Source organism: Morchella sextelata, assembly GCF_020137385.1.
Source record: "Morchella sextelata strain SCLS chromosome Unknown scls_25, whole genome shotgun sequence".
Classification (NCBI taxonomy): domain Eukaryota; kingdom Fungi; phylum Ascomycota; class Pezizomycetes; order Pezizales; family Morchellaceae; genus Morchella; species Morchella sextelata.
In genome coordinates, this window is record NW_025408640.1 from 250 (window position 1) to 16,073 (window position 15,824).

Genomic DNA, 15,824 nt, shown 5'->3' on the forward strand with positions numbered 1-15,824 from the left:
TAGTGACATACCAATGTTGTCCACTTTGCTATGCTCGACCGTAGCTCTGTCTCCCTGAGCCTTGCGATGGGCTTTTGCAGCCCTCCACGCCATGATATCTACTGCCAATACCTCATAATCTTCCTTCTGCCCCACCTTCGATATCAACTCCCTGGGCCCTCGTACTTCCTCAACCTATATAGTAATGTTATTAGTACGTTCAGCACCATGTGTAGTTGCATAGCGATGTTGACCTTCTCTTCAATCGTTTCTCGTATCACTTCTAGAGTGCCCACTTGGTTCTGTACACTTCTCTTCTTCCATATATCCATCATCTTAGAATACGTTCCTTGACATTGACAAGTCAGCAGGAGCCTTTCACAGGGCTGGAGACGCCTTAAACATGATATCCATATTCTGCCTTGGGTTGAAGTGCACACCTTCTAGGTAATCTCCAGTCGTCCAACATCAGAGAACAAACTAGATTCCGGTACAGACCAGGCATATGAATGCCGGAGAAATATATTCGATGAAATCAGGATCCTTTGCATCATGCATCTTGTCGCCTTTGTAATACTTCAGAAATATCACGTCTAGGATTTCTGGAGCCCAGAAGTATCAACGGCCTCCCTGAAGTCTGTTAGAGCTTTCTAAAATGCTAACCAAAGACAAGAAATGTTTACCGAATAGTTGTCAGGGTCATTGATGAGACGGTCCTTTTCGAGTAGATAATTGACTTTGGTGGCCCATTTCTCAGCTGTAAGAAGCTCATTCATCCCATACAGGATGAACTTCGCTATATAGTCTTTGACAGCATAAATAAGGTGTGATCTTACTCGTGAAGATACGATTTGAACCTAGTCGTATACGCAAGGGCTCCCTGAGCCTTATGGAAGGCTTTAAACCTACTCACACCTGTTCTATTACTTTTAGTCAGATTTAAAGTGGTATTAAAATGATCGCTTGCTTCTGCCTAAAATTTTCGAATATTAACCATAAGAGAGTCAGGTTGTTGCCAAGGTTCCTCAAGCAGTGTATAACATCCGAGAAGCTCTCCGATGTGTTTAATTATTAGCTTGTATTCTGGCAACTTGCTATACGACCTGTCAACTGACTCCGGCCCAGGTGTTCCATGCACAAATGGGAAACCATGATATTGGGTAGCGGGAGGGGTACGATATGACTGTGAAGCCGCTGGTGTACGATAAAGCTCATGCTCATGTCGTAAGGTGCTTGACAAACCAACCGAGGAATTTCGAGATGTAAAGATTGCTCTCTCGAAAGCTTGCCCAGCCCTCAAGGGATGCTGTTGCATCGTCGGTTTGGGTGGATTAACTGCATCACGATTGCCATACTTGTACGATAAGTATAGACAAATCAAAGAGTATAGTGGGCACATACCTACGTTATTTTCACCGGGACAGACAAAGAAGCAATTGCTTCTTCTACTGGCCTACTTGATCTCTTACGGGAGGCCACAAGATCCCTAACGAAGGCTACAGGAGCCTCCACTGCTCTTTTTCTGAGCCGTGATCTCTATTTTGGGGGAGCCTGAAAATGTCTTCATTCTGGGGGAGTCTGAGATAGTATTCATCCTGAGGGGGGCGTTTGTAATGATAGGTTACATGGTGGTGGTAGTGGAGAGAGCCTACGTTCAGAGAGGGGATTAGGTATTAGTCGGGGCGGAGCTAGGATTGGTGGTGGAGGTGGGAGAATCTCATCTCCAGGTTCATCCTCATCATAGTCACCCACATAGTCATAGTCATCTTCATATATCTACAGGGCAGCGTCGTCTTCCTCTGAATGATCGTCAAGTCTGATCCACCCACGTGAGGAGTATTCCACCACTGCTTGGCCCTCAGGATAGCTATCAAAACTCTCTACAAAGCTCGGTGGGCCGTTATCAAAATCTGTGTCCACCTCTGTTGTCGATCCAGAAACTATAGAGTTTATAGAATCGAAAGAGCTGGCCGCACTGGAAATACTCATTGCACCCCGTAAGCATTTATTAACAGAAGACGAAATTGAAGCACGCTGACTGGGTCTATCGGGAACTGAGCGTTTCTGTTATTTTGGTCTGGAAGGCATGCTTGCCGTGGTGGTAGTGGAGCAGAATATGCATCCCCAAAACCTTGACAAACGCCCTCGGGGCCTCTACCATATAATACCCGAAAAGCACTGGTAACTGCCTCGAGGAATCAACTCCGCTGTCAATAATGGGTACTTTTAGTTTATTGCGGGCGGCTTCGATTTCTTTTTTGTATTTGAGGACTTTGGTAGCTGCGGTTGTGAATATTGATTCTAGGATATAGTTATCTTTGTTCGTTTTCTGGTTGGTGATGAGTTGGCAGTCAGGATCTTGGATTTTGGAGTTGATTTTGGTTCTGACATCGGGGGGGGTGTGATTAGCGGATCCCTGCTTGTCTCGATAACGAGTTCCCCATTGATTTTTGTGATTTGTGGTTAAACAGTGGGTCATCTTTAGGTTTTTGTTTCTGCTTGTTGGTGACTGTTGTGAATTCAGTCCCTCTATCTTGGGCGGTGACGACAGCTTATGATTCGTGTTTGCTGCTGAATTAGGTTGGGCAGGGGGCACAGATATTTCAAGTTTCTTGCCTTTGTGTAATGGGGTGAGTCGGCTTGCAGCTGGGGCTGGGGGGGCTATAATCGGTCTGTGGTGGTTGGAATCGTTCTGTTGGGTCTGGTCCACTGAGGAGGTTTGGTGTTGTAGCCAGTGGAGTTTCTCATTTATTATGTCAAGGTTCTTAGTTATTTCGAACATTTGTTTTGCTGGGATGTCGACTGTGTGCTTCAGAGCCCCATTTTGGTGGAAGATGAGTTCCTTGCTGGCAGTGTTATCGTGGTTGATCTGGTGGGTGTATTGTTTGATCCGTTCAATAGCGATGGTGAGGGCGTTACTAACTACCTATAACATATAGTTCAGGTCTATTCTGGCGTTTGATTCCTGGAGGACAATCCTTGAGTGGATGTAGTAAAATCGGGGTGTGTATTCATTGTATGGGGCGTGTTCTGCGAAGATGAAGAATGGTTCATTGTTCAGTTGGATTTGTTCAATGATAGTAGATTGAGTTGATTGAACTTGTTGGGTTTCGGTGAAACGTGGTGGGGCGAAAATCCCTGTGGGTAGGGTTCTCACAGAAGAGAGGTTCAGGAAGCCTTGCTGGGACGTGACAGATATCCTGGATTGGTTGTGGGCAGGGGAGACTTGTGAAAGTCTTATTTTCCTGCCTGCAGTGCTCGGTGGGGTAGAGGGGCGTAAGGGTGTTGGGTATACCAGGTTATATGTTTTTGCTAGGGTCACGAAGGTTGTTTTCCTTTGTTAAGCAAGGGGTTTAGGACCGATAAGAGATCACAATTCAGGGACCAGAGTGTCAATAACTTAGCGTACAAACAGATTTGTGATAAGATTTTAGTATATTGTGCGGTCTATTGACATACAGGATCCTGTTTGCAAAACGTTTTTATTCGTTTTGTTAGGATTGTAAGTTGTCGATGTTATATTTTAGAAGTTAGTTTGTGAGTATATTTAAAAATTTTCTTGAGGTTTCGTGGTTAGCGGCTCTCACATGAAACTGACATATTTCAAAAGAATTAAGTTTGTGGGTCGGAAAAATATAATCCAGTGAGTTACCAGAAGTAATCCATTTACTTAGTAATTTTGACTAACCCTAACAAGGGGATATGCAAAACCAGACTGCAACAATACACAATATGGAATGTCGGTCATGGATCGTTACTCACATATTGGGTTACAGGTATTGCACATAGCGTTGTTTGAGATTGAAATCCGAATTAGTGTTAGAAAACACACCGGGCGATAACCTGGAGGTCAGAATCTGAGTTGGCGTAAGAAGACACAGGGCAGACAAGAAGTGAGATTCGCCCGATGTGGTAACCCGCAGTTCGGAATCCGAAATTTATGTATTCCATCGAAGCAGAGGATGGGGAAACGCGGCATCATTGAATTTTGTGCGCCGTCATGATCGTGGGCTCGAGACGGTGTGTTCGGTCCCATGCAGTAATCGATCGTTGTACCCGCCCGGTGAGTGGCGGTGCCGGGAGTGAACCAGGATGGGTCGCCAAGACTCACAGTGAGTTACCCTACTCAACAGCCACCAACCACCACCTCCGCCCCCGCAATCACGATCACGACCCCCTGTAAGCGCATGCCTAATGATACGAATGGACTCGGGTCGTCCTGTTCGACCCATAGCCATGGAGCCCGGAATTGTGGGGCGACGGTTCCTGGGCAACCTCAAAATCCTGTCTGACATTCCACTACTAGAACCCCTCCAGCTTAATGCCACCGGGTAGACACAGCTTGTTAAGAAGCTCAGGACCGCTCTACAGACCTACATCCCCGGTTGCGAGCCCGCCTGGCAGGATACCGATGAGGTTTTCATCCAACAGTTCTTCACAGAGCTTCAGACCTACCTCCAGCACAGCCTGCAGAATCAGTTGACCCGGGGCAGTCAGGCACAACTACTTGTACAAGAGCGCCAGGCAGCACAGAATGCTCTTATGGAAGAAGCTCTGCAGTACATGAGAATGGAGGTCAACTCTGTTCAAGAAGAACTCCGGAAGTATGCGGAGAGAGATGAACTGAATGCCGATGCTATGGAGATTGAGTGGACAAACCTGACTACTCCACCAGACGTTGTTGCCGAGATACAAAGAGCCCTTGATGAAGGAAGACTGGTGGTGGGAAGACCAGCAACTCCGGCACTCAATCCAGGCTCCAGGTCCTCTTCCAGGGCAGCTACCAGAACAATGCAGCGGAAAACCAGCCCTTTCGCAGCATTTCCGGACCGATGCAGTAGGAGAGTTGTTCCTATTGTGCAGCCAGTGGTGGGAGCATCTCCCTTACCTCCTAGCCGCTTTGCAGGAATAAACCCCTTCCTTGGATTAGCCGACCGTTCCTTTGATTATGAGGGAGAACTCTACCAAGGTGCAGGCCGAGGACCTCCAAGTCCGCTAGCCAGGAACCCGGGAAGGTTTACTATATCTGGAGCCACTCAAGGAGCAGCAACCTCACCATTGGCCAGCAACCTGGCACCAGTAGCACCTGTGGCCCCTCCTGCTGCGGCCGCCGCTCCCCCTCCAGCTAATGCACAGGGTGGAAGCGGTGGAAATCAGAACCCTCCACCTCCCGCGGCCCACGCTCCTGCTCCTGCAGATTCAGACAGTTCTGATAGTTCAGACTCGGAACCAGAAGGTGGTGATAGAAGAGGTTGGCGGAGATACCTTAAGAAGAAGTTGGAGAAGCAACAAAAGGATTTGTTTGCTATAATGTCTCAGCAGTACCGACCTCCAGCCGCCTCTCCCCCTTCTGCTACTACCAGGGCCCGAGAACCAAAGGCACCACCTCCTTCCAAGTTCCAGAGCAAAGCGGAGCAAGTGGAGACCTTCATCCGGCAATGTGAGAATGTATTCTCCATTGAGCGCCTGTCATTTACCTCTGAGGAGGTTAAGATCCGATATGCAGGCAACTTGATGGAAGGAGAGGCAGCGATCCGATGGTATGAGGCATACCACAATTCAATTGATCAAACCTCTCCCAACCGTCTTGCTGGGATGCCGGTGGTGTTGGATCAGAGATGGAAGTGTTGGGATTCCTTTGTGGATGCTTTTAGAGCAGCCTTCGGTGAAGCCATCTCTCGAGATGATGCTGTAGCCCAATGGAATACCCTTACCTATACGGCTCGAGGAGGAATAGATCTCTTCCTGAATACTATTATTCAGCTGATATGGAAGACTGACTCTGAGGGTCAGTTGGTGGATGATAAGATCAACAATTCCCTCCTCGCGGACCTAGATATGAGTTGGGCTCTTTTCAATCCCAAACCAAAGGCCTTGATGGAGCGGATAACTGCTCTAAGAGAGTTAGGGCACACCCATGAAAGGTACCAAGGGATGGCAGCTGAGAAGGCGTCCCCTTGGACCAAGAAGGATCCTTCCGCACAGAAGGACCAGCAGCCTAAGAGGAAAAGAGAAGCTGCGAGCTCCTCCGGACCTCAGAAGACTCCTGGACCTAAAGATAAAGCGGTGGAACTGAAGGGTATCCCGGGGGATATTCTAGAAGAAAGAAGGAAAGCAGAAGTATGCTTGAAGGTATGACCTTTCGGTACTCCCTATTGGTAGAGTACATAGACTGACTTGTGCAATAGTGCGGCAAGTCCAGACACAAATGGACCGATTGTTGGTCAAAGGAACCTACTGTTGTCCGAGTGGCAGCAGTGAGAGTACAAAAGCGGAAAAGAGTGAATGGCAAGTCCAACTCTCAGAAGAAGGCTAAAGTGACTGCTGTAGTATCAGAGGATCCACTTGTTGTACTCCCGGAGGTTACAGAAGATTTTGTTTTGCAGTTTGAGCAAGACTCGGACAATGAAATCCTCTGGTAGAAAAGTGTCTGTGTGGGTCTATGTTTACTAGTTTTCTTTTATATGGGGTTTTTGGTTTCTATGTTTCTCTTGAATAAATTATGATTGAGTTTCTGCCTATTTGATTGCGCCAAGCACTCTGAGGATGGGTTTAAGACCCGAAACAGCTGGTCTGTCAGTGCTCTACCAAAGTTATATTTGCTAAAAAGACACTTCCAACCGCTACCAAAATTACTACACATCATACCTGCTATATTATCGCTTGGGAATAGAACCAAAGGATCTTTGATCTTAGTAGTGCCCGAAGCTATTAGCTATGTTGAAAAGATAAAGAGAAACAAGTTCAGAACCCGCTATTAAGCAAAGAAGGTTGGAACAGAGGCTTCCCTCCTTACCAGTACATGGAAAAAGACCTATACTGAAGGCAGGACTGTCATGGACAGTCAAAGAAAAGAATGAAGGCGCCCAAGGGTCTTTCCTGTTTGACACCGGTTGCACAGGAGCTATCCTCAACCAGAGTTTTGTCAGGAAACATGGAATTCCCTTAGTGCGGCGGGATCAACCTCTGACAATGTTTGATGCTCAAGGAGATGTCATGATGGGAGGAGGTGAGTATTACACTCACCCGGTCCGCATGACTATGGGAAATCATAAAGAGACACTCCGATGGGAAGTGGCTACTTTGGAAGAAGGGATGACCGGTTACCTGCCAATTAGTTGGGCTAGGAAGCATAACCCGGACATCAATTGGGAACTCAACACCATAAGCTGGAGGAGTGACTACTGCAAGCAGAATTGTCTCCCAGCGGCCACCAAGATTGAACTGATCTCTCCCTACCAGATGCTGGAAGAAGAAGAGACAGTCTATCAATTGGTTGGTTCAGTATGGCATGATGAGGACGGCGGTGATATTGCTGAGAAAATACACCACCTATACCGGGAATGGGCCGATGTGTTCAGTCAAGAGAAGATTGAGGAAATGCCGCCGCATTCCCATAATGATCTGAAGATCAAACTCTTGCCTGGCACCGCTCCCCCATTTGGCCCGCTGTACCCATGTTCCGCTCCAGAGTTGAAGGCCCTCCGAGAGTACCGGGACAGAGAGTTGTCATCAGGAAAGATCTCTAGATCAAATAGCACTGCTGCAGCGCCCATATTGTTCATTCCTAAAAAGATAGTACATTGCGGATTTGTGTGGATTACAGAGGATTGAACAAGGTCACTGTCAAGGACAAGTACCCGCTGCCTATCATGAGTGAGCTCAGAGACAGGTTGTTCAAGGCCAAGATATTCACAAAGATAGACCTGAAGAACGGCTTCAATTTGATCAGGATAGCCGAAGGTGATAAGTGGAAAACCGCTTTCAGAACCCGCTATGGACTGTATCAGTATAATGTGATGCCGTTTGATCTATGCAATGCACCCTCCGCCTTTCAGGCCATGATCAATGATGTGCTAAAGGAACTACTGGATGAAGGAGTGGTTGTCTATATTGATGACATCCTCATCTACTCGGAAACTGAGAAAGAACATGAGCTACTGGTCAAGAAGGTATTACAGAAGCTCAGGGAAGCTAATCTCTGTGCTTCGATCAGTAAGACATCCTTCCATGTCCGAGAAGTAGAGTACCTAGGCTATCACATCTCGGAAGAAGGAGTATCTATGTCAGAAGACAAGGTGGAGGCAGTTAAGGGATGGCCGGTCCCTGAAAATATCAAGGCAGTACAGGCATTCCTCGGATTTGCAAACTTCTATCGCCGCTTCATTGAAGGCTTCAGTAAGGTTTGCAAGCCATTAACTGACCTCTTGCAAAAAGACAAGAAATGGTATTGGACGCCAGCACATGAGCAGGCCTTTGAAGAACTCAAGAGGCTGTTCACAAGCGCTCCAATCCTTCTTCATTTTGACCCTAGTAGGAGAACGGTGGTCGAAACAGATGCCAGTGATTTTGCCAAGGGAGCAGTGCTCTCTCAGTATGGGGACGATGGAAAGCTACATCCGGTGGCATTCTATTCTAAGAAGTTCTCCCCTGCTGAGATCAACTATGACATTCATGATAAGGAAATGGGAGCTATTGTAGCCTCTTTCCGGGAATGGAAACGCATGCTCAAATCTTGTGAGCAGGAAATCACGGTTTTTACAGACCACAAGAACTTGGAGTACTTTAATTCTACCAAGGTTCTCACTAGGCGGCAAGCTAGATGGTCTGAAGACCTCGCAGGCTACAATTTCAAAGTTGTCTACAGACCGGGAGAAAAGAATGGCAAGACTGATGTACTATCTAGGCGCTGGGATCACCACCTTGGAGAGGGAGGTGAAACTCTGCAGCCGGAGCCACAGAGCTTTTTTAGGCCAGGTCAATTGGTTTTGGATCCTGCAAAGCTAGCGGCTGTCAGGGTGAATCAATTACAGAATACATTCTTAGAGCGCCTACATGCGGCCGCTAAAGAGGATAGCTTCTGGCAGGAACTGCACCGCTCCTTGGTTGAAAGGAAACCAAATTTCGACCAGAACTTATCGGTCAAGAACGGTCTCATCTTCTACAAGAATAGATGGTATATACCCAAAGACAAGAAGCTTCAGATGGAAATACTGTCCGATACCCATGACTCTAAGGTGGCTGGTCATTTTGGCCAATTTAAGACACTAGAGCGGGTAAAAAACAACTTCTTTTGGCCCAACATGGATAAGGATGTTGAGGAATATGTCCGGAGCTGTGACAGCTGCCAGAGGAATAAGACCTCAAGACATAAGAAGTTTGGTATGCTCCAACCGTTGGAGATACCTTATCGGCCATGGACTTCCATCTCTATGGACTTCATTGTGGGATTACCGGAATCTAGTGGGTTTACAAAGATCTGGATAATAGTGGACCGCTTTTCGAAGATGGCGCACTACATCCCTCTTCCTACCCTCAATAAAACGGAAGATTTGGCTAAGTTGTTCTTGAAGGAAGTTTGGAGACTCCATGGTTTACCTGATGACATAGTCTCGGATAGAGATAGCAGGTTCATCTCTCACTTTTGGCAATCTCTCATGAGTCTCCTGAATGTGAAGCTGAAGATGTCCACATCTTTCCACCCCAAAACGGACGGTCAAACAGAAAGAGTTAACCAGACCCTGGAAAACTACTCGCGGAGTTATTGTTCATATCAACAGGATGACTGGGCAGAACTCTTGCCTTTAGCAGAGTATGCATATAACTCGGCGGTCTCTGAGTCTACCAAAGTATCGGCTTTCTTTGCCAACTATGGTTATGAACCCAGGACCAACTGGCCGGCCCCAAAGGAAGGAGTAGAATGGAACAATCCAGCGAGCGAGGTCATGTTATCTCAATGGGAATCTATCTGGCAGGCTATGACTGCCAGCTTAGGTAAAGTTAGATTAAGAATGGCCCGGTGGTATGATGTTCATGCCCTGGCACCGCCTGAAATCAAGCCCGGAGAGGAAGTTATGTTGGACCGGCGCAATGTGCAAACAAAGCGGCCTTTGGGAAAACTGGATCAGAAGAAGATGGGACCCTTTAAGGTCTTAGAAGCTATTGGTACCCGTGCCTACAAGCTCTCTCTTCCCCCCCAAATGGAAATCCACCCGGTCTTTCATGTCTCTCTTCTGGAACCTTACAGAGCATCAGTGGATCCTGAGAGAAGAGTTCCCCCACCGGAACCTGAGGAGATTGAAGGAGAACAGAACTGGGTTGTCCGAGAAGTAGCGGATAGCTGAGTCAATAAGAAAAGGGGACAAGTGGAATACTTAGTGCTGTGGGAAGGTTATGAAAACGAGGATGCTACATGGGAACCTTGGGAGCATCTCAAGAAGAGTGCTGAAGAAGCCCTTCGGGATTTCCATATGAGGTATCCTAAGAAACCCAAGGATAAGGGGATTGTTGAGTTGTAGATTTTTTTCCTTTGGGTTTTCATTTCCTTGCATATCACGGAATTTCTTGTCACATAGAATGGATGGTAATAGAATGGTTATAGATCTCGGAGACCAAGATCCTGGAAGAGGGGAGTAGTGTAACGGAGCCATTTCAACTGTCTGGTGTATGAGTACACAGAGGGCCCGGTTACATGCTGAGAGTTATTGTTAGGAGCCAGTGGCACGGTGATATGCAAGTACCGGCAGTGTGGTTAGCTACCAGCTGTTAGAGTAACTACATTCCGGGCGCTAGGAAGGGGATCTATTCATGGGAGCAATGACTCACGAGTCTATGCCTCGCCAGTGACTAGAAGACCGGCCAGAGTGAAGCTTTGATTGCCCGGTGATCCTCTGTATCCTCTGAGCACTGTAGGTCCACTAAAGAGGCAGGGACTATGCTAGGGAAGTCTACAATAAGCGAAAAGCTCTACAGCAATGATTAAGCTTACACCTGAGCGGCAGCTCATTCATGCAGGCCCTCGGTTGTGTGGCAACCAAGGCTGCAGGTGTTACAAAGGTCTTGACTAAGGGTGGTGGCCTTGGGTATCGGAAACACCTGCTGACGCTTAGAGAAACGCGGGGTAGCGGTGGTATTGTTTCCGGCACCGAGAAAAGGCTCCACCGGAGCTTAGTAAGGAGTTGTGAGCAGAGAAAAGAGGCCTTTGGAGTATAAGTACTCAGGTTCATTCTCGCCCTTCAGTCCTGTTCTCTCCAGTCAAAATCAGAAAGAAAAAACCAAGTTCTTATCGGTAGCAGAGCCGTTAAAGATTATTGAGTTCTAGCGATAGTATCTTTGAATAATCTGCAACCTGATTGTCTTTCTTGCACGGCCGTCTCTATTCTATTATATTCTATTTCTCTTAGAAGAGACCCCCGTTACAGCCACGGAGCCCGGAATTGTAGGGCGACGGTTCCCAGGCAACCTCAAAATCCTGTCCGACATTCCACTACTAGACTGCAACAATACACAATATGGAATGTCGGTCATGGATCGTCACTCACATATTGGGTTGCAGGTATTGCAAATAGCGTTGTTTGAGATTGAAATCCGAGTTAGTGTTAGAAAACACACCGGGCGGTAACCTGGAGGTCAGAATCCGAGTTGGCGTAAGAAGACACAGCGGAGACAAGAAGTGGGATTCACCCAATGCGGTAACCCGCAGTTCGGAATCCGAAATTTATGTATTCCATCGAAGCAGAGGATGGAGAAACGCGGCATCATTGAATTTCATGCGCCGTCATGATCTAGGGCTCGAGACGGTGCATTCGGTGCCATGCAGTCATCGATCGTTGTAACCGCCCGGTGAGTGGCGGTGCCGGTAGTGAACCAGGACGGGTCGCCAAAACTCACAGTGAGTTACCCTACTCAACAGCCCCCAACCACCACCTCCGTCCCCGCAATCACGACCACGACCCCCTGTACGCGCATACCTGATGACGGGAATGGACTCGGGTCGTCCTGTTCGACCAATAGCCACGGAGCCCGGAATTGTGGGGCAACGGTTGCGGGACAACCTCAAAATCCTGTGCGACATTCCACTACTAGAACAGTGCCACTATAAGGCTGTTACAAAAGAACCTATTCCATCAGTTAAGCCACCGTCCTTAAGTAACAGCAGCTTGTTCTTTATCGACGTGTGAAGACAAAAGCAGTTGGGCTCGTACCTTTATTCGTATAGAGGACAGGGATCTCAATGAGTAAGAAGTCTTATAAGTTAAAAATAGGGGGCTGGGCAAGCTTGGAACAGAAGTACAAAGATGGCTGATAGCACAGAGAACCCAGGACGGGGGTTCCCTACCTATGCAGTCGAATCTTTGAGGTTTCATATCTCTGCAACAGACGTTCAAAGACCATACTTTAGCACGACAGACATGATTCTGGCGGTGTCCCGGAGCTAATGGAAAATCTAATTCCAAAAACCCGTTTTAATCCCCAACACTAACCTACGCAGTGTCAAACTGCCGGAATGCTCCTGTTTTGCTCCGGAGTATCTTTGGGGAGTGGGAGTGTGACTCAAGCTATTAAAGCAAAACTTCGGTTTAAAAACACCCAAATCAGTTCTTACAAAGTTAGAATAAACAATTATTTTCTGGTCGGCTGTTTCCAATAGTTCTTAAGATTCCAACCACAGCTTTCGGCAAATTGCATGATTTGACTCGGACAGAAGTTCATTCAAGGTGTCGTAGTTACTCTCCTCTCCCCTGATAAAAGATAGTTGCTGTACCCCCGACTATCAACAGGAAGACTGTCAGTCGGAAAAAGAACTTGAGCAAACATGCCGTATTCCTATAAGGTACTAGGTGTTGCCCCAGGTTGGCCTCTCATCATCAACGGATCTTTAATAGAGAAGAGACCCTTTAAAGTTATAATTTTCTAGACTTGGGAACTTTCAAACATACAAACTCCATTTTCTTCTTTCTGAACGAGTATCATCAAAACTCGCTCTCTTTATTTACACTATTCGAAAGGAAGTCACCCTTGTGCCTCATCGTAGCATGTCAGTTATATGTGGTTGTCGATCGTAACTGACAGGGTCGCATATGCTTCCACCATATTGGGTTTGTCCGTTCGATATGTCATGATGTCTCTAAAGTTGTCCGACAATCTTTCCGGCAATTCGTCAATCTTGACTCCTTTGTTGTAATACAAGTGGGACAACTTTCTGATGAACTGCGAGTAGTAGGTAGCAAAGTCGTCTTTGCCTTGCCTCATGGGGACGAGTTGGCGGTGGGTGGTACTTCGGGTGTTTACGTCTCCAAACGAGGCTTCCATGTGGATGAGGAAGAAGGTGATGGAGGAAGAGAAGTCAGCAGGATTGGCGTTAACAAGTTGTATGACATTATCAAGGGCTCTTCCCTCAAAACAGCTGACCACATGGATAACCTTTACTGTCCCATTGCGGAACCGATTACGGTTGACTTCGAGCTTCATTCGGAGTTGGGTAACGAATCCGGGGATTTTGGTCCGGATGCAATCGAACTTTTCGGGGAACTTTTCAGACCCAACGGTGGAGACAGTGGTTGGTGCAGTAGCAGCAAAAATGGGGACAGGAACATTGGGGGCGGGAGCGTTGTGGTCAACATTGAGGTCAAGGTTGACCTGTATTACTTGCTCTTCCAGGTAGCCAATAGTTTTGTAGATGGTGGAGAGCAGTGTACGAGCACTATCCCTCTCGTGTCGGATGCTTTAAAACATAGTAGGGAGGTGGTCAAACAGGGCAGCAGTATTCTATTCGTACTGATGCTTAAACTACTCGATTTTGTTAGATGAGACCCCTGTAGGTCGGTTGAGGGTGGACATGACGTATGGTGCGGATTACGACGCAATGTAATCCTAGAGAGTTGGGTAGCGAGTATTCCGCAGGGTACGGGAGATGTTCATAGGGGCTGGTAGGTTAATCAGCGAGAGGGGTTGGAGGAACTTACAGTAGTTTAGGTCTAGCGGTGGGAAGGTCGGAGAAGTGAGATGGCCTCCTTATAAAGGAGAGAAAATCGCACTTGAGTAGCAATAGCCAGCGTAGATTACCTAAGCCTTTGAGTACCAAAACAAAGAGAAGAAAAGAGAGGGAAAGAGAATAGAATCGAGGGCAAAGCCCCTTAATATACATAAAGAAAGCCTAGCAATCACAAACCCAACATGACTCATACCCTTAAAATCGACGGAATTTTCTAGAAATCCATAGAATCTTTCTGACCAATTCGACGCTTTGTGACCTACCATATTATTCAATAGATTCATGAAATCGGACAAGGTTTTAGGATCTGAATTCGGTTACACTGAGAATGCTCAAGCCATTGAGTGCTATACTGACCGCCAGTCAGCTCAAATATAACATTCTCAATCAAAAGCACCCATAATCGTAATTCTAAAGGCTTGGGGGAATTCGGGCGCATACTGTTCATAGGTAGGTGAGGTGGAAGAGATATTATCTTGAGGACATTGTCAAACTCCTACCCGTTTACAAAAATACAAAATATCAGGATACACGTTATGAAGACTGTTATAAATTAAAACAATGAGTTTTAGAGATAAGTGCTGAATATTGTTCACTCTCAAGTTCAGAATATGATCATAGATTGTATATATTTCAGAATGGATTGGAAAGCCGCAATCTCGTGTTTTGGGAGAAGATATTTTGCAAACTGTAGTGCAGTATTCAATCTATTCAATATTGATCCAGAACATGATATACCAATCAAGCCATCAAATACATTGAGTATCAATTTCAGTATTTTACTGTGCCAATAAATATTCATAGCTTTCGAACCTTCATGAACGATTGTAAGAAATGAGAATTTGAATTTCTGATACACTCGGTGTCCTGATACATACCTATCAAAGGATTGTAAATAATACAAAAGGTTTTGTTTGTTAAATTTGCTGTTCTGATAAGAACGTATAAGTATGAACGAATTATTAATGATATCAACCTATTTCACTGCTAATTACTAATTCGAATGTTTTTCTGACAGGTATCGACTCCTATTTAGTGTTGAAACATCATACAGTAAGCTTTTCTTATCGGTATACACTTTACTTGCCATTCGGATTTCTATGCATGCGTATCAAGCGATTGCCAAAAATCCTCACAAATCTTATTTACTATTCCTGATTGACATTCTGTCACAACAAGTGTGCATACAAATTGAATCATAGCAAACCATACCAACAAATGTCAATTGCAAACTCTGATGCACTTTCTGTTACGATTGATATTTATACCTCTCAAGCTATCACAAACAGTAGTAACCAATTTCACCATTAGTGTTTGCTTTACATGCTGTCCTAGTAGACATGCATATCTATCCAGCGATTTAATATTGCTTAGTAGTGTCTAGAACAATAATACGATACAACCCGAAGACTGGTAATTGCAACCTTCATGGTTACGTATCGGAATTAGAATGTAGTACGGAATACTGAAGTGACACTTTTGTGAATTGGAGTGTGGGAGAATAGACGACTTGAGGACGGTTTGAACACGTGACCTTTGTGAGGAATATGTTTATAGTGCAAAGAAGATACTATTGCGCCGCTGAGTTTTCAACGACAATTATGGGAGTTTGTTGCTCCTTATATACAGATAGTTTTTAGTACCACGTGATCCCCTGATTACATAATCCTAGCATTAAGCCTCCTTGTTCCAACTATGAGTCATCCCTTATACATGAGTGATTACCATACATAACCGATTTCGCAATGCCATATTTTTACAACTTTTGTATGTGTTTTTCTTCAGGTCGTTATGTTATTCTATTGCTACAAAATACAATTTTTCGTCAAAATGTAACAGATCAATCTGTATTTAATGGTGGTTGAAACCTGCTCGTGGGTAGTTAGGATTACGAGCATTCAAATCTGGTTTGGTTACATGTACAAAATACAATGTTCGGTAAAAATGAAATATATCAATGTGTATTTAGTGGTGGTTGGAACATGGATGTGGGTAGTTAGGGTTATGACCGTTGAAAGTTGATTTTGTTACGTGTACAGAATACAATGTTCGGTCAAAATGAAATACAATG

The 15,824-nt window shown here is 45.7% G+C and overlaps 2 protein-coding genes across 2 annotated transcripts; one reads left to right on the forward strand and one right to left on the reverse strand.

Moving 5' to 3' along the window:
- Nucleotides 1-4,314: 4,314 nt before the first annotated feature.
- Nucleotides 4,315-10,277, forward strand: H6S33_007919 (uncharacterized protein; the record flags this gene model as incomplete). Its single annotated transcript, XM_044839357.1, has 5 exons — nucleotides 4,315-6,111; nucleotides 6,168-6,397; nucleotides 6,750-7,538; nucleotides 7,586-10,088; nucleotides 10,113-10,277. Coding segments are annotated over 5 exons (5,484 nt in total), but the record flags the coding sequence as incomplete, so codon positions are not given.
- Nucleotides 10,278-12,801: 2,524 nt separating this feature from the next.
- H6S33_007920 (uncharacterized protein) lies at nucleotides 12,802-13,599 on the reverse strand (the record flags this gene model as incomplete). Its single annotated transcript, XM_044839468.1, has 2 exons — nucleotides 12,802-13,483; nucleotides 13,553-13,599. 2 exons carry the CDS (start codon nucleotides 13,597-13,599, stop codon nucleotides 12,802-12,804), a joined length of 729 nt encoding a protein of 242 aa, XP_044688111.1.
- Nucleotides 13,600-15,824: the final 2,225 nt, after the last annotated feature.